The 19,524-nt window shown below is 36.7% G+C and overlaps 1 protein-coding gene across 5 annotated transcripts in view; it reads left to right on the forward strand.

Annotated features, from left to right (window-relative positions):
* Nucleotides 1–19,524, forward strand: part of DMXL2 (Dmx like 2) — a 139,398-nt gene that overhangs the window by 86,255 nt on the left and 33,619 nt on the right. For all 5 annotated transcript variants that reach the window (XM_070501599.1, XM_014852294.3, XM_014852312.3 and 2 more), the window contains 7 exons: nt 2,846–3,073; nt 4,658–6,334; nt 9,565–9,675; nt 12,999–13,168; nt 16,253–16,350; nt 16,795–16,960; nt 18,291–18,555. In XM_070501599.1, the coding sequence (XP_070357700.1) occupies nt 2,846–3,073; nt 4,658–6,334; nt 9,565–9,675; nt 12,999–13,168; nt 16,253–16,350; nt 16,795–16,960; nt 18,291–18,555 (2,715 nt within the window). The remainder of the gene's footprint in view (nt 1–2,845; nt 3,074–4,657; nt 6,335–9,564; nt 9,676–12,998; nt 13,169–16,252; nt 16,351–16,794; nt 16,961–18,290; nt 18,556–19,524) is intronic.

Below are 19,524 nucleotides of genomic sequence, written 5' to 3' on the forward strand. Positions count from 1 at the left end.
ATAGTGTATGTTGCCATTCACAGCTAATTCTTGAGTTTATCAGTGTTGAAAATCCTGGCAGAAGATGAAGTGATGGGCTTAAAATCGAGAAGGGGAAGAAATATGTTGAGTATTCCTGTAGGTGCCAGGAACTGAGATAGTTGCTTTGTCTATGTGGGATGTATATTATCCTCAGTTTACTAATGGAATGATGTTAACTAACTTGACCAGGTCCCACATCTAGTTTGTCACAGACCAAGTTTCAAAATCAGATCTTCTGGCTCCAAAGCCTTTTCTTTTTTTCTAGTTCTTATTTTCTTTCTTAGCTTGAGATATATGTTATAAAATTGCCTGGTTTACAAGAAGAGACATAGTGTAGCTCAGTCGTATTTTGTAGATGAGAAGAAAGCCAGAGATGAAGGGCCCTGCTCAAGGAAACATATCTAGTCACTAACAGAGCCAGGAGCAGTACTTCTGTCTTCCAACTACTGATTCAAGTTTGTAGTCTTATTCCATTTTACAAAAAATGTTTTCAGATGTCTTATTGAGTTGTCTGCCATTATAAAATAGATTGACATATTTAGGGCCAGCCCTGGTGGCCTAGTGGTTAAGTTTGGTGCACTCTGCTTTGGCGGCCCAGATTTGGTTTCCAGGCACAGACCTACACCACTTGCCTGTCAATAGCCATGCTGTGGTGGATGCTCACATACAGAAAGAGGAAGATTGGCAACAGATGTTAGCTCAAGGTGAATCTTCCTCAGCCAAAAAAATGAAAAAAAGATTGGCATGTTTAACATCCCCCAGAACAAAAGGGGATGATTATCTCTTGGTATTCTGGTGCTTCTCGAGATGTACAAAGCAATGAAACATCATCTTTGCCCTTGATGAAGTCACAGTCTAAAGGGGGGATAGACACACAAATAAATAAATGTAACACAGAGCATCCCTCACATTTAGCAGAAGCACAGATACCTGATCTGATTAGAGGTTTACACTTCCCTCTAGTGTGAAAGCTGGAAACTCTTTGCAAGAAAATCAAGGTCAATATGTTTTCCAAATCCAGTTAACTAATACTGTCGTAAATTTGTTTTAAACTTTTAATTTTTGCATTTGTTCTTGAAATCGTTATTTTGTTTCAGGATTTGATAGTTAAGAGGCTGGTATTTTGGTATCTTCTTTGCCACTAGCTAAATAAATGACCTTAGGAAAATCCTTAAGTTCTCCAAGTTTAAATTTCTTCATCTATTAAGTGAGGCAGTACTTTGTTATTTCTCAAAGTTTGATTCATGCCCCATCTGTTTCAGAAACCCCTGGGCTGCTTATTAATGCAGATTTCCGGGATCTACCCCAAAACGACTGAATCAGTGCCTCTGTTTTTAGGCCCAGGAATCTTCATGTTAACAAGTTCCTCAGGCTTTCGATGTGTTTTGAAGGTTGAGAACATTGGACTAGATAACTTAAGGTTTTTTCTCTAGCTCTTACATGTTGTGATTCTTCCCTGACACATCCCTGTGATGGAGTTGGTGATGCTAAGAAAGAGTAAAATAGTAAAAAAGTAATTTATCAAGTTAACTGAGGAAAAGTCTGAAAATTGACCTTGTCTCCAGAGTACTTTTAAGAAACCATGTTTCTTTTTTTTATTATTTTTTTCTCGTTTTTTAAAATTGATGTCATAGTAGTTTATAAGATTGTGATATTTCAGTTGTACATTATCTGTCAGTCACCATATATGTGCCCTTTTACCCCTTATGTCCCCCCCCCCCCGACCCCCTTCCTCTCTGATAACCTCTAATGTGTCCTCTTTGTCTATCTTCACATGTGAGTGAAATCATATGGGGTTTGTCTTTCTCAGTCTGGCTTATCTCGCTTAACATAATACCCTCAAGTTCCATCTATGTTGTTGCAAATGGGACATTTTTGTCTTTTTTATGGCTGAGTAGTATTCCATTGTAAGTGTATACCATATCTTCTTTATCCATTCATCAGTCACTGGGCACTTGGGTTGCTTCTATATCTTGGCTATAGTGAATAATGTTGCAGTGACCATAGGGGTGCATAGTCTCTTTGAATTATTGATTTGAAGTTCTTTGGATAAATACCCAGCAGTGGAATGGCTGGGTCATATGGTATTTCTATTTTTAATTTTTTGAGAAATCTCCATACTTTTTTCCATTGTGGCTGCACCAGTTTGCATTCCCACGAGCCGTGTATGAGGGTTCTCTTTTCTCTATGTCCTTGCCAACATTTGTTGTTTTTTGTCTTGGTAATTATAGCCATTCTAACAGGTGTAAGGTGATATCTCATTGTAGTTTTGATTTGCATTTCCCTGATGATTAATGATATTGAACATCTTTTCATGTGTCTGTTGGCCATCTGTATATCTTCTTTGGAAAAATGTCTCTTCATATCCGCTGCCCATTTTTTCATTGGATTGTTTGCTTTTTTGTTATTGAGTTGTATGAATTCTTTATATATTTTGGAGATTAACTTTTGTCAGATATATGGTTTGCAAATATTTTCTCCCAGTTGGTGGGTTTTTTTGTTTTGTTCCTGGTTTCCTTTGCTTTGCAGAAGCTCTTTAGTCTGATGAAATCCCATTTCTTTATTTTTTTCTCTTGTTTCCCTTGCCCAAGTAGATACGGTATTTGAAAAGGTCCTTGTAATAGTGATGTCAGAGAGTGTACTGCCTAAATATTCTTCCAGAAATTTTATGGTTTCACGTCTTACTTTCAAGTCTTTAATAGATTTTGAGTTAATTTTCGTGTATAGAAGAAATCGTGTTTCTTAAATGATAACAAAATATTCTAGCTCATGAGCGTAGTGATGATAGTAATATATTTCATAATTTTATAATTTATTTTCAAAGCTAAAACTTCAGAAGGTGTTTCATCGGAGAGTCTACTTTCAGTCCATGGGCAGAAGAATGTAGACTCTTCTCCGGAAACTTCTCCTAGTGTGAGCCTCATGCCTCATTCTTCATCAATTGCCAATCTTCAAACTGCTAGTAAACTTATTCTGAGTTCTAGACTGGTATATAGCCAACCTCTTGATCTCCCAGAAGGAGTTGAAGTAATAAGAGCAACACCGTCAGCAGGTAAGGTGACTCTAAGACCAGGCAGTTGTAGCTGAAGAGCAGTCTTCAGTGGATGAACTCTTCTGAAGTAGGAGCTGTGTTGACATTGAAATAAAGATTTATTTTCTAGCAATGATACATCTGGTTATAGTTTCCTATGCTAAATTTAATCAGTTTGACAGAAAATGGTGTAAATATTTTAAAGTGAAGTTTCTTGCCTGCATTATGATTTCCTATAAATAGGAATACTATGATAGTAAATTTGCAAAGAAAGAACAAGTATGTTCATTTGCGAATCATTGAAGCTTTTTTTTTAAGTTAAGGCTTTTTATCCACATTGTGCTAATCGTGTCTCACTTTTATTAAGAGTGATTGAACAAGAGTTGTCAGATACTTTGGGGGAAAAATGTAGGATACAAGGCTATAGTTTGATTAGTCTAGAATGATACTGACTTTAACAAGTTGGAAAGATAGTTTGGAGGGCAGGACTGGCAGCTATATTTAAAATGATCTGTCCCACTTGTGGAATTGAAGAGTTCCTAGAATTATATTTTTGGGGAACCAAAATTGGAGGTTCAAGACTATTCCAGTTACTGGTGAACGATTTTAAGTATGAGGGTTCTCTTGTTAGTCCCTAAGATAGGGTTGAATTCAGAGTTGGAAAGATCACATTAAGAGTTTACTCTGGGCTTTTGTGGCAGGCGCAGATCTAGGCCAGTTTTTGAATCTTTCAAATATTTGGAAAGTCTGGGATAGACTCAAGTTTATTGGAATTGATAGTAATAAATTATATTTTGCAGGAGCTTAATAAAACACTTTCAAATGTCTTATTTGCTAGTAACACTGCAAGGGAGGTAGTAACACAATCCCTATTATTTAGGTGGCACAGGCTCAGATGTTAAAGTGGCTTTCTCACCATTATGAAGGTATTGGTGGACTGAAACTTGAATCCAGGTCTTCTGACCCCAATCTTAATCACCGTTACCTCTTATCTTCTAGGTGACAATAGACAAGCAGTGTTAGTCTTTGACAGTCAGGAATAAATATGAGGGTTTTTGTTCAGTGTTAAGAGAGCAGGAGTTAAACCTGGTGAAAGGAGTGAGATCTCGTGGTCTGTTTGGCTGTCTGAAAACATTTGGACAGTAGGGGTAGATCTGGTGTCTGGATTATTTGAGGGTGGGTTAGGGGCATTTGAAGGACAGATTGTAATGACTATTTAAATACCTGTGATGAAAGTGATAAAAGAGAGCATGAAAGTCCAGAGAGGCATGTTGTGGTGAAGGCATATATAAGTTATAGCAGATAAAAGATTTATTGATTAAGGGTTGACTTGTTTCATTGCTTTTGCATTTTATTTTAGTGAAATATTTGCCTCATTTAGACTTAATTACCTACAAACAAATGAGATGATTATTACTGCATATTTTGATTTTACCAATGGGCTGTTCCGACTTCTATAGAGTTGGACACTAGGTGGGGAGGGAACTGCGGAGTTATTCTGAAGAAGCTCTTAGTGGCTTTGGATTTATCATATTCTAGAATTTACTTATTAGCGTATTATTTTGTGGTTCTGTTATTATGACTATCTGCTTTTTCTTTTTTAAGGGCATCTGAGTTCCTCTTCAATTTATCCAGTATGCCTCGCACCTTATTTAGTGGTTACAACTTGTTCTGACAATAAAGTACGCTTCTGGAAGTGTAGTATGGAAACCAACCTACAAGGTCAAAGTGATGAGAAGGAAACCTATCACTGGAGGAGATGGCCCTTGATGAATGACGAAGGAGAAGACAATACCAGTACAGTGAGCATTGTGGGAAGACCAGTTGCTGTTAGCTGTTCATACACAGGTCGTCTTGCGGTGGCTTACAAACAGCCTATCCACCACAATGGTTTTGTTTCTAAAGAATTTTCCATGCATGTTTGCATATTTGAATGTGAATCTACAGGAGGGTCAGAATGGGTTTTAGAACAAACAATTCATCTTGATGATTTGGTCAAGGTTGGGAGTGTACTTGATTCAAGGGTCAGTGTTGATAGTAATCTGTTTGTGTACAGCAAATCAGATGCACTTCTGAGCAAGGATAGATATCTTATTCCGAACATCAAGCATTTGGTACATTTGGACTGGGTATCAAAAGAAGATGGCTCCCACATTCTCACAGTGGGAGTTGGTGCTAATATCTTCATGTATGGACGGCTTTCAGGAATTGTGACTGAGCAAATCAACAGTAAGGATGGAGTAGCTGTCATTACTTTACCACTAGGTGGTAGTATCAAGCAAGGAGTTAGGTCCAGATGGGTTCTTCTTAGATCTATAGACTTAGTGTCTTCTGTTGATGGTACTCCTTCACTGCCTGTTTCTCTCTCTTGGGTAAGAGATGGGATATTGGTGGTAGGAATGGATTGTGAAATGCATGTATATGCACAGTGGAAGCATGTTGTCAAATTTGGAGACATTGAAGCTGATGGTCCTGATGCAGAAGAGACAGCAATGCAAGATCATTCTGCCTTTAAATCTAATATGTTGTCAAGAAAAAGTATTGTTGAAGGAACAGCTTTTGCCGATGATGTTTTCTCTTCACCCACTGTAGTTCAAGATGGTGGCTTATTTGAGGCTGCACATGTACTTTCCCCTACTCTCCCACAGTATCATCCAACTCAGCTGTTAGAATTGATGGATTTAGGGAAAGTTCGAAGAGCTAAAGCTATTCTCTCTCATTTAGTGAAATGTATTGCAGGTGAAGTTGCAATAGTTAGAGATCCTGATGCTGGAGAAGGAACTAAGCGACATCTTTCTCGAACCATTAGTGTAAGTGGTAGTACAGCAAAGGATACAGTTACCATAGGCAAAGATGGTACTCGAGATTATACTGAGATAGATTCCATTCCTCCACTACCACTGTATGCATTGCTTGCTGCAGATCAAGATACAACATACAGAATTTCAGAAGAAAGTTCCAAAATACCACAGAGCTATGAAGATCATACCAAAAGTCAACCAGAGGATCAGTATTCAGAGCTGTTCCAAGTCCAGGATATAACAACGGATGATATCGATTTAGAACCAGAAAAGAGGGAAAACAAATCAAAAGTAATAAATCTTTCTCAATATGGACCAGCTTACTTTGGCCAAGAACACGCTAGGGTACTTTCAAGTCATCTCATGCACTCAAGTCTACCAGGCCTTACCCGTCTGGAGCAGATGTTCCTGGTAGCTTTGGCTGATACAGTGGCTACCACCAGTACTGAGCTTGATGAAAGCAGAGATAAGAGTTACTCAGGTAAATGCTCTCACTAAAAGTTTAGAAAGTTGTCATTGATAGAACTATTTGTGTTATCTACATAATGACTCATATATTAAATTGCAATCTTTTTATAAACCTTACAGGGGAAAGACCTCTCTAATAGACAGTTACTGTTACATAATATGATTAGTTGTGAAAGAAAAGAATAGGGGGTAGCTATAACCTGCACATATGACTTCATGGACTGGTGATATATGTGTGCATTCTCACTTGAGTTTTTTTTTTTTTTTTTTAAAGATTATATTTTTTCCTTTTTCTCCCCAAAGCCCCCCGGTACATAGTTGTGTACTCTTCGTTGTGGGTTCTTCTAGTTGTGGCATGTGGGATGCTGCCTCAGCGTGGTCTGATGAGCAGTGCCACGTCCGCGCCCAGGATTTGAACCAACGAAACACTGGGCCGCCTGCAGCGGAGCGCGCGAACTTAACCACTCGGCCACGGGGCCAGCCCCTCTCACTTGAGTTTTTACACTGAAACCTTTGTATGATTTCAGATTTATAGTCTTTTGTTTCTTTCAAACAGATTGATTCCTATGGTTTATTTTTTTTACTTTTAGTGATAATAATGGCCTATTTGTTTATTTTAGTATTGAACCATGAGGCTTATAGGGACCTCATGGGGCTCAACTTGTTCATCTTCCCATTTCTAGGTATAAATAATTTTTTACAGCTACCTAATTTTCTCTAAAAAGTCTGTTGAGAAAGAGGTTTTCATACATTTTAATGTAATGTGTCTTGCTTAATTCATTGTGTAACCAGAAAATTTTTGGCTGCCTCCTGAAACTAGATTCCATTCTCTTTTATGCAGACAGTTGAAGGTAATGATGTTGATTGTAAATGATGGCATTAGCAAAGGAAACTGGAAATTATTGATCATTCCTTCTTTCAGTCAGTATTGTGATTGGACAATTGCTATGTGGCTTTATGGACTTTATCCTATTTAATTATCACAGCAATCTAGCAGGTGGCTATTATTATACTTAATTTTATGGATGAAGATGCTGACCTTAGGGAGTTGTGACTTATTTAAGATCATACAGATATTAAGTGGCAGAACTGGGGTTCATTTGTGAATAAATCATCGCCTCCAAGCCTATATTCTTTTAACTGTTTCACAAGATTTCTAAATTTGAAGAAAAGGCTGTTCCTCAAAGCCACCTGGAATATATCTCTTCCTATAGGTTTATATTCTTAGATTCCCGAAGTTTCCTCTTCTGTAGGTTAAAATAACTAGAAACCTTAGAGGGTTTGCCTATGAACTGTTTTCTCATGATGTTAATTTTAAGAAAATTGTAATCATTCTGCTGTTGTGTGCAATAGAGCAAGACTCCCCCCAGAACAGACTTAATTAAGCCTTCATTGCAAACTTAATATATATTAGAGTTTTTACTCTGGGACCTTAAGAAAGTACGCATGCCACAATCCATGAAAAATAGTTTAAATTTCTAAGACAGAACTATATTATTGGCTAGGCATTATAAAAATGCCTCACCTTGGTCACAGTGGACTTTCATGAGGTAGATAAGGCAGGAATGAATGTCTCCATTTCACAGGTGGGAAACTGAAGCTCAGAGAGTAAATAAGTTGCACATCTCAGTAAATGGATTCTAAGTAAATGAATTCTTCCATTTGTTCAGGTGAGACAACTTAGAGGCATTCTTGACTCTGCTTTCTCTCCCACCCCATATCCAGTCCATTGGCAAATGCTCTCAGTTCTACTCTCTCTAGAATCCAGTCATTTCTCATCACCTCTCCTGTTACCACTCTGGTCCAAGTCACTGTCACCTCCGCCCTTTTTGTTGATAAAATCTCCTACACTGCTTCGTTCTTGTTACCTCAGTCTGTTTTCACATAGGAATTGGTGATCATTTTAAAACAAAATCACATTAAATGTCTCCTCTGCTCAACATACACCAGTGGCTTCCCATCTCACTCCAGAAAGAAAGCCAAATGCTGCAGTGGCCTACAAGGCCTCGTGTGATCCGTGCGCATTTCCACTCTACTGCATTGGCCCCTGTGCTGTCCCACAGACACACTCAGCCCCTTCCTTCTCAAGGTCTTTGCGCATATTGTTTGTTCTTCATAGAATGCTCTTCCAGATTTCTCTGTGGCTCATTCCCTCACCTCCTCAGATTTCTCCAGAAATGTCATCTTACTGGAAAGTTGTTCCCTGGCCACAGTATTAAAATAGGACCCCCTTACTCTGGCACTCCCTTTGTCTCAGTCCTGCTTTATTTCTCCCCATGGCATTAATTTCCACTTGACACATTACTTATTTGTTTACTGTTTGTCTCTGTCTCCTAAAATGTAAGCTCCGTGGGAGTAAGGACTTTGCCTTACTCACTGCCAAATCTCCCGTACCTGAACTGTGCCTCTCGTGTAGCAGGTGCCTGATTTGTTGAATGAATAAATAAGTGAATGGATGAATGAATATAGCTAATGGGAAGTAGACCTGGAACTTGAACTTGTGACAATTTAAAACGTTTTTTTCCTTCTAGAAAATATTATTTGATTCGACATGCTGAGTACTTCCTAAGTGGCAGTTACTGGGCTGGGTGCTGTTAATACTTTCTCATTGCTTTTATGCAACAGTGGCTGTAGTTCTGATTAATACTTGCCACACTTTCATACCTCTGTTCGACTTTTGACTAAGAGTGAATTTCTGGAATCAAGGTTAAGGTTCAGCCATAACTTTGTAACGGTAGCCTGGGGAATCAAATTTCAAATCTTTGACAGTACTATATTTTAGATGAGCTAACCAGCCTAGAAAATATCACCTATTTAATTATATAATAATGATTTCACTTTAGTTATATAATTCTTATCTTTAAATCTCATCTGAATTCGTGTAGGAACTGTTTTTAAAAATTTTGCCTAATTTACTATAGTTAATATGTTTCTTATTAGATTTCAAAATTTCTCTCCTTTTCATTTATTATGAATAGCTATAAATACTATTGTTACCTGTACTACCAGGTGATTATATTTCACCAGTCATTTTTCGTTTGGGAGTTTTAGTATTTACATATTTTTTTGTAAAGTTATATGTTTTTTATAAAGATATTAAAGTGTTCACAAAGGAGTACACTCAAAAATATATATTTTGTGTAAATTATTACTACTAAGTTTAATGTTTATTTTCTAACTTTTTGTTGGTTTGTGACCCATTGCATTCCACTTCCTTAAACAGATGTTCTGTTTGCATTGCAGGACGAGACACATTAGATGAGTGTGGTTTGAGATACTTACTAGCTATGCGCTTGCACACGTGTCTTTTGACCTCACTGCCTCCTTTATACCGAGTACAGCTACTTCATCAAGGTATTAACTCCTTGTTTGAACCTTGGCACACCTTTTATTTGGTCTTCAAGTGATTGGTGTATTCATATTTGTGTATAAGCATTAGGTGAATCATTATATGCATACCTCTCAGAAGCCTTATGATCTTCCTGTCACATTGTACCCACTTACCATTTTTCTCTGTGTCTTTCAGCTCTGTTCTGTGACTTGTGCTCGTCTATCTCAGTTCCTCAGACTTTAATCACTAAAGCTGTAGTAGCTTAGGAGTAAACCTGAGGTTGTAACCCAAAGTGGCCCTGAATTTCTTTGACATCTGATGTCTTTTCTTTAAAAATTATGTGTATTTTGCCGTATGTGTTACGATTTATGTTTATTTTAATGTAACCATTATGTTCTAAGGTACTTACTCACAGGTAAATCTGGTATTTCAGAAACATCTGCCGTATAGTAATCTAGTAGATTTGCGTACTCCCAGCATGCTGCCACACACCCTGATCTGAGACGTAAGGATTTATATAGGCCCTCTTACTTACAGATTAAAACATTGAAACTATAGTTTAAAGCCACCTGCCCAAGATATAGGGCTATTTATTAATAGAGTTGGAATTAGAATCCCAGTCCAGTGCTCACTTTATTAAACGATGTCCCTTCTGAAAGCAGCGTGCTGGACGCAGCCCCGTAAAACGTGCGTTCGTATTGCAGGACCTAGAACACCAGGCCTGATAGTTTGTTGTTATTACTCATAGCACTCGCTGTTTACCTCAATAAATGTTCTTTGAAAATATGATTCTAAACAGCTGTCTAATATTCTGCCATGTGTATAAACTATATCTCATCTATCCAGTCCTTTTTTTTCCTTTTGCTGAAGAATATTAGCCCTGAGCTAGCATCTGTAGCCAATCTTTCTCTCTCTCTTTTGTTTTTTGCTTTACAAAGATTAGCCCTGAGCTAACATCTGTGCCAGTCTTCCTCCGCTTTATATGTGGGTTACCACCACAGCATGGCTGTTGAGTGGAGTAGGTCCATGCATGGGATCCGAACCTGTGAACCTGGGCTGCCGAAGCAGAGCTCACTGAACTGAACTACTAGGCAGTGAGGCCTGCCCTCCAGTCCTTTATTTTTGAAACAGATTGTGCTGGGGTTTTTTTCTACTTGAATTATCACTGTAATGAATGTTCTTATAACCTTGCATATAAATATTTATGTATATATCTGATTATTTCCTCAAGTTAGTTTTCTAGCAGTGGAATTATTGAATCAAAGGGCTTGAAAATTCTTAAGGCTTGGTAAGTGTTGCCACGGTCGGAAAGACTGTGCTCATTTACATTCCCAGAGGCCATGTGTGATGATGCCAAAATGCAACAAATTGCCAACATTTGATATTATCACTTTAAACAATCTCTGCCATTGAATAGGTTTAAAAAGTGGTGTGCAAGGTTCTTTTAAATTTTAGTTTCAAATGATAGTCAAATGGTACTAAATCACTTAATGACAATTGTGTGCATTACCTAGGGAGATCTAAAACACCTCAGACTTCTAAATCTTTGTCAACTTCCATTTCCCCTCTGACTACAGTTAAAACATTGGAGATAGAAGTGACTGGAGTTGTAGGTGATGTCCTGGGAACAGTTTGCAGGGAAAAAATTAAGTAGCCAGTCTATAGATAGAAAAGCTAGGAACAGAGAGTAACTGCAAAGAATAGCTTGTCATTGGTAGGCAAGTAAAAATCAGTGCCTGTTGGGGCCTCTATTCTTTTTCTTCCTAATACTTTTTGTCACCTCTAATAGTTAGGTTTCCAAATGCATTCACTGCTCTCTTAATCTTGCCTTCTGAACCTAATTCCTTTGACATGCTTCTATGTATTTTTGTTTCCTCTTAATCGTACCAAAGACTTAATTAATCAAATTTTATTTAAGGGTATAGAATGCAATATATTTTATATTATTCTTTTATATTATAAATTTCATATCAGCAAAAGTATCTGTTTTTGCATTGCCATATAATAGCAATTTCTAAAGCAAAATGTTGGTTATTTGATGTAGTTTTTTCTTAAATCAGACAAAGATTTAAGTAGTGAGAAAATCTGCCTTTTAGATTCTGAAAAACTACAAATTGATGTTATTAAATTTTGTCATTTTTTTCCCTCTAAATTTATAGTGGCAGTCAAGGCTTGTGGTGATTTTGTGATGTGACTTCAAACACAGTTGTGTATAAATACTAGCAATGAAAAATTTAAAAGATTTAAGTTTATTGTCCAAAGTAGTCCTCATAGTTTTTCCTTTTGTACTTTCTAAAGCAATTATTCTGAAGCAGTAATTATTAGAAAAGCTTTCAACTGCATGAGATATATATATATAGTAGTTGTTAATGAAAACAATTATCTGTAGTAACGTTGATGGCCTTGTAGCATTGAGAGGCCTGCATTGTAATGTGACTATCATCGACCCCAGACGTTTCTTTGTTTCCAAAGTGGGTTCACATAGATGGCCCCTCGGACTAATCTGCTCCATCCTGAGGCTCCTCTGGGTGCTTCTCAGTGTTCCCACTCTCTGTCACCACTGTGTGGTTCATTCCCTCATGTTTCCTCTTCACTTGCTCTGAGTGCAGTAAAGTGCTATCTGTAGTTAAACTATTGGTAAATTCATTTGTACTCCCAAGTCTGATGATGTCCCTAAACCCATTTTGTTGTCTCTAAATATGGCCTAGATCTCTGTCAGTCATCTACCAGGGCCCAAAATACTTGCCATATACCCTCTGTATTAGGCAGCCTTAAACTACTTTTAACTCAAGGCACTAACGACGGAGGAGCATGCCTCCTGACTGTTGTCCCTTGGAACTCCTATGAAGTTTAGCACTTGCTTTCAAATGCTGTTTAGCTTCTTGGCCCAAGGGAAGAAGGGGGCAGTTTTCAGTATTCGGTACTAAGGAATATGGTCCGCATGCAAGTGGCGCTGTCAAACAACACCCAAGCACGTGGGCCAAGGTACTTTGCCTTGACCAAAGCTTTCACTGTTGCTGAGTTTGGTGTGGGTACACGTGAATGGCTCAAAATTCAGATATCTTTCTTTCCAGCAATTAAGTTTTAGAGTCTCTATTTTTGCAGGGGAAAAAAGCAAATACATTTGGGAAAAAGATAGAGATTTTGGTTTTGTGTATCCTGTCACTGATCTTATGTTTAGAAGCTTATAGTATAAAATCCTGAATGATGAAAGACTTCCTTTCGTGTTTTTTTTTTTCTGCTTGAAAATTCTTTCCAAGATAAATGAATATATGACTATGTGGAAAATTGTTTTTGTTCTTTCTGATACAGTTCTGACGGTTATTATTTTGTATTTCTAATTTAGGTGTGTCTACTTGCCATTTTGCCTGGGCTTTTCATTCTGAGGCTGAGGAAGAACTGATTAATATGATTCCAGCAATTCAGAGAGGGGACCCTCAGTGGTCTGAGTTAAGAGCTATGGGAATAGGTTGGTGGGTCAGGAATATTAACACTCTTCGAAGATGCATTGAAAAGGTAACTTACTTCATTGGATTTTGAAGTTAAGGAAAAAAGTCTTGTCTTAAAGAATAAGGTATTATCTTCCAGAAAACCTATAGTGGAGAATTAGTTTGTAAATTTTGAGAATTTCTTAAATGAAAATCTTTGGAGACTCCAAAAACTTGACCCTTATAAAATGTCCACGCAGTATATCAATTGTCTTTTGCTATATGTACTAAGTTTATAATATATTAATGGAATAGTGATATTTTCTCCTATCAGTTGAAGTGTGTCCTAGTTTAAGAAAATACAAAAATCTACATTCAGAAAGTAAACTTCAGTTCTTATCAGTTATATACATTATATTAAAAAAATCATTCTTTTTATATAAAGGATCCTCTGCATGCCTAGTTTGATAAATAGCAAACTTTCTCTGCACAATTAAAATACCATTCAATAAAAATTTTGGTTTGTGTGCACTTGAAGGACATATCTGTGGCACAAAGGAAACATATAAATTTTTAAACAGTTTTTTAGAATTAGTTTTCTGGTAAAACTTTTTAAAAAAAGTTTGTTAGTGGAAGCTGAAAGTTCTTCTGTGTTCTAGAAACTAACCATTATTGAACACCTGCCATTTTCCAGGTTTGGTGCTAGTTGCTTTTCATGAATTGTTTCATATAATCTTCTCATCAACCCCGTGGTACCCTCTCCATCTTACGCCTGACAGAACTAAGACTCAAACAGATTAAGTTGTAACCAGCCCAAATTCCCATCATTTATATAAGCATTAGGTTTAGTCTGTGTCTTTTCTACTCTGTCAGGGTTAGGAAAGTGGAATTCTCATTTATCGATTACTTTCAGGAATCCATTGACATTCCCTGAAGTATAATTAAGGATACTACATTGGTGAAGTAGTGGGTTTCTCTCTCCCAAGGATGCAGAGAGCCCTCCCTGTTTTATTCCCCTGCAGTAGTTCTCCAACTTTAGTGTCAGAAGGATCACCTGGCAAACTTACTTAAAATGTGTCTCTTCCAGTCCCGTTCCCAGAGATTTTCATTTGGTAGGTTCGGGGTGGGAGGGCTGCGGCATCTTCGTCTTCAGAATCTCCTGTGATCATGATGTTCGTGGTCCTCAGATCACAGTTTGAAATGTGAGTATAGAAGAGTCATTTCCCTGCTACATGTAAGGCAGCCGAGGAGATACCACCATTTCTCCTCTCAAAATGGGCACAAGTGTAAGAAGGAATTTGCTCTCAAACCAACCAAAAAATGTAGTTTCTGGTATAGGGAAAGTTAAATGCTATAGCATGTAAATAACACGGTAGCTACATTAAATTTTTTACATCCCAAAGCAGTGGAACGAAGAGGACATATTTTATCTGAAATGTTTCAGGTGTTGTCTAGAAAGACCTCTTTAATTTCTTTTTTTTTTTTTTTCTTTTTTTTTTTAAAGATTTTATTTTTTCCTTTTTCTCCCCAAAGCCCCCCGGTACATAGTTGTATATTCTTTGTTGTGAGTCCTTCTAGTTGTGGCATGTGGGATGCTGCCTCAGCGTGGTTTGACGAGCAGTGTCCTGTCCACGCCCAGGATTCGAACCAACGAAACACTGAGCCTCCTGCAGCGGAGCGCGCGAACTTAACCGCTCGGCCACAGGGCCAGCCCCCCCTCTTTAATTTCTTGTCAGCAATGTGTGTGTCATTATAATTGAGTATTTCTGATATATACATATGATTTATTTCCACACGTAACTTCTCTCTCAAAATTAAATCAAAGGGATATGTAAATTTGTTGTTTGTCTTGAGGTATATATTGTAAATCCTTAGCTGAATATTGAATAAAAATTTCTCTACAAATTATTAAACATATTGAAGCACCAAGTTAAATGATGGGCAGAGAAAATGCTAAAAAAAAAGAGGACGAGAAATCAGAGTATGGAGAGTAAAATATTTCTGTGATGCGAATTTAGGTGTCTTCTCCCCTCACTCCCATGCTTGGTAGCTTCCTGCTTCACCTGTTAGTCACTGTGAGCTAATAAAACAGCCGTTGTTTTTTATTGTTATACCTCTCAGTTTAGTGATTTGCAGGGGTTATCTGAGTATCTTTGAGAAATAAAGTACAGTCTCTATGGTATTGTGTTCAAAACAATTCAATTATAGACAATGTACTGGCTTAATAATTTTTAAATTTATACTGAGTTGATTTGTTCTGTATAAATTCAGCACCTTTGGTTGTATGGCTCAAAGGAGGTTATCAATTATAATGCGTGGAGAATTCCGTGCTCATTGAGACTTTTCCTCCTGGAATTTCTAAAAACTAAAATTTGTAAGCCCTTTAAAATAACAGAGCTTCAACCTTCTACATTTTAATTACATGCCAGAAAGAATGTGCTGATCCTTCAGAATTGTCACAATTTGGTTGAAAAATACCAGAAAAGTGTGTTTTCTAAAAAGTCTATTTAAAAAAAACTGGAACATTAATTTTTGTCTGTAGTTTTTAAAATGTGTGTGTGTGATTGGTATTTATTCACAGGTGTCTGTATCAGTATTAGTTGAGAGAGCTTTAAATTGTGACATCTCATACCATACAAGTTAGCATTTTGACTTTTACAAGACATTGAGAAATGTAATATGGTTAACTTTCAAGAAAAAGGTCACGTCTATTGAATACTCTGCCTTCTTTATTGTTTCCTACATTAGACAGTTTTATCACTATGTGCGTTCTAATCCCTTTTCCACTCTACTGTGTGACCCTAGGCAATTCACTTAACCTCTCTGTGTCTCAGTTGCCTCATATGTAAAATGGGGATAATAATAGTACTTCATGGATTGCGGTCATTCAATAAGATAAATGAAAGGTGCTTAGACTGGTGCCTGGTACTTGGTAGGTAGTCAGTAAATGCTAGTGGCTATTAATATTTTGATGACAATTACTGTTAGGCACATGGTTGTGTCTAGGAGTGTGTATTAAAGCTACTGGAAATTGTGGAACAGAGCCAGCTTTTCCCATCTGCGTAGTGTCTGTCAGCCGTGGACGTAGCAGGGAAGCATTAATTGTTGGTTAATTGGTTGTAATTCTTTTATCACAGAGTTAATTTAATATGATACTGTATTCACCATGTAGGTCGCCAAAGCTGCTTTTCAGAGGAACAACGACGCCTTGGATGCGGCCTTGTTCTACCTTTCCATGAAGAAGAAAGCGGTGGTGTGGGGTCTGTTTAGGTGAGTTGCCTCAGCGCTCAAGGCAGTTTAATGGAATGAGGATCGTGCTGTTAATCAGAAACCTCGTGCTTTCAAAAGTAATTCAATGTATGACCTTGATCCAGTGAGCTTGTTTCTGTGTGCCTTGGCTCCTCATCTGTAAAAAATGGGCAAAATATCTTTTCAACTTAACCGAAAGAGTGGGATGTTGTTAAGAAAGAAAATTTGGTCAAAGCACTTTGGAAAATAAAAACTTCTCTTGCTTCCTATTTATGTTTATATCAGGCGTTTGAGCTTTCCCTGTTAACTGAAGTGAAGAGAAGCCTGCTGACACATACCCATCCCTGAAGTTGTTTTTCTAGATGGATGCTTGAGGTTTTTATTTTCTACTTCCACATGTTCTGTAAAGGATTCAAAATATTTGAAGATCGGTTTAACCACTGATGTTCGTGCTCTGGTTCCCAGGTCACAGCATGATGAAAAAATGACAACATTTTTCAGCCACAACTTCAATGAAGATAGATGGCGTAAAGCCGCTTTGAAAAATGCTTTCTCTTTACTTGGAAAACAACGCTTTGAACAGTCTGCTGCTTTTTTCTTGTTAGCTGGCTCCTTGAAAGATGCCATAGAGGTATAAATAAAAAACTGTGCTGTGAAAGGCTTGTAAGAAATGGAAAACCTGAAAAGGTCGTAGAGAAGAGCGTCATTTCTTGTCGTGTTTGTAAGGGCAGAGATAACTATAGAGGTTACTGAACATAAATAGTGGCACTGTGATAAATGACATTATAAATAAACAAATTCAACTGAGAAACATAAATAAAATTTTATATCAGGGAATATTGCATTTCAAGATAATTATATGCATTTCAAGTATAACTGTACGAAAAGATGGCAAAAAATTGCTTATGAATGTCTTTTTCCTGGGCATCGTGTGATTCTGAACTATTTGAAGTATATATAGATCATAACCTCCTTATCCAGTGCAGAAAGGCAGATATTTTAAGTTCTTTTTCTTCTGATTTCTAAAGGAAATTCAGAGATCAGGAACTAAAATTGCAATTTGTACTGTTTTGTAATGTAGTTGTTTTAGATAGTAGAAAATGAATGTGGAGAGGTAAAATTTTGCGTTTTTTAATGTATAGTCCTGGTAGCTAATGAAGAGAGTAATTACATGTGTTTCTGTTTAAATCTTCGTCTTGGGATGCTTACACTTGTTATGAACAATCCAACCAGGCAAAGGGAAACTAGAATTGGAAGTAATACGTGATAGAAGAAATAGGAAATATCCCAAAAGTGAAAGTACTTTAAATTTAGAATTGGTCATATTTTCAAAATTATCTTAGGTGTAAGATTTTTTAAAATAACAAATGTTTCTAATTTTGAAATGGGAATTTTGCCTAGAAGATGTAGGTAAAGAAGAGAAATATTGACTGAGAGATGCTCATAGTGCCTGAACGACCCCAAATTCTCAAGATTGGTGTTTACATTAGAGTATAAGCTCACAGAGAGTAAAAATAGAATATATGGGTTTATTTCATAAGCTATTTGCTATGTATATAGAAGGTCCTTTTAAAAGAGTAATATATTTATATGGAAATATATTTGGAAATTAAGAGGAACTGATATATATAAATTAAAATGTCATAGGTGGCATTTAATTTAACAATGAATGTCATTAATTTAAATTAATTAGTTTAAATTGACCTAAGTTGACATTCTTTGTTTCATGCTTATTTTGTGAATGATCTTTCCAAGCTGGAAGCTGCTAAGTTCTAGTTTGTTACTCTTCTTGCTGTTCCTTGATCTCCTATCAAGCAGTCATTTTACTACCCTTCAACTCCTGGACCCCTCCCTCCACTGTGAGAATATAAATGGTAGATGATTTCAGGATATTGGTGGTATATTTCATCTCTCTAAATAATTACCATTAAATAAGTATTTCTTAATATTTAAATTTACAGGTTTGTCTTGAGAAAATGGAAGATATTCAGCTAGCCATGGTTATCGCCCGTTTGTATGAATCTGAATTTGAGACTTCATCCACTTACATATCCATCCTAAATCAGAAGATTTTGGGTTGCCAAAAGGATGGCTCAGGATTTGATTGCAAAAGATTACATCCTGATCCTTTCCTGCGTAGTCTTGCCTATTGGGTAATGAAAGATTATACCCAAGCCTTGGACACGTTATTGGAACAAACGCCAAAGGAGGAGGATGAACATCAAGGTAGGACATTTCATGGGCTTCTCTTTTTCCTTTTTAAAAGAAGACAGTTCTGAACTAATGTTCACTTAAATTAAAAAAAAAATCATTATCAGATTTATTTTTCAACTTTCGGAAATTATTCTCAAAATTTCTTGGGTGGCTAAAGGATTAGTCACTTACTATCAGTAATTGAATCTAGCCTTTTGTTATCATAATTTGAGTAGTACTAAGAAGACTTCCCACACTTTTTACTCTGACATATGTTGAGGTATGTAAGATAGGCTTACCATGCTATTCTAAACTGAAGCGTACAGAATGCTTGACACATTGTACAGCTTTTTTCTTATAATTATTTAGCCAGGTTGTTTTCTTTTTTAAGAAGAAAAAAAGTTTTGGCTGTAGCACATATTGGTTTAGTGCATGGGCCTGGAAAAACTTTATTTTTCTGTGGTAAACTTTCTTTATTCTTCATTATCCCAAATAATTTAGATTTTTTTAAGCATCTGGAAGGTATTTATCAGCATTGTTTGCAGTAATTTAAAAAGTACAACATTCCAAGTATTCGTCAATAGAATAGCTGAAAAAATTATAATATATCTGTACTAGAGAAACAGTGAGCCATTAAAAAATGAGGTAGGTCGGTGTGTTAATATGTGCTGTATTATTAAGGGAAAAAAGTAAGATGCAGAACAGTGTGATTCTTGTTGCATTTTACACACATGTTTCACATACACACATGCACGTGTGTGCCCACAGTGTCTGGTCTCCCAGATGCTTATGTGGGTAAAGAGATTAGGGCCCAATTTTTACTTTCTTCTTTACAGAGAAAAAAACAATATTTTAATAAATAACGTTAAAATTTTTAAAGGAAAGGAAATAAATCCTTTAGAAGAAAAATAAGTACCTGAGTAATTTTAATAAAATGTGCACGTTCTTATAAAAGGAAGATTCTAAGGTCCTATTTATTTCTTAATGTTTTCCAGGTTAATT

The sequence above is a fragment of the Equus asinus genome, chromosome 2 (genome assembly GCF_041296235.1).
Source record: "Equus asinus isolate D_3611 breed Donkey chromosome 2, EquAss-T2T_v2, whole genome shotgun sequence".
In the NCBI taxonomy this organism is placed as follows: domain Eukaryota; kingdom Metazoa; phylum Chordata; class Mammalia; order Perissodactyla; family Equidae; genus Equus; species Equus asinus.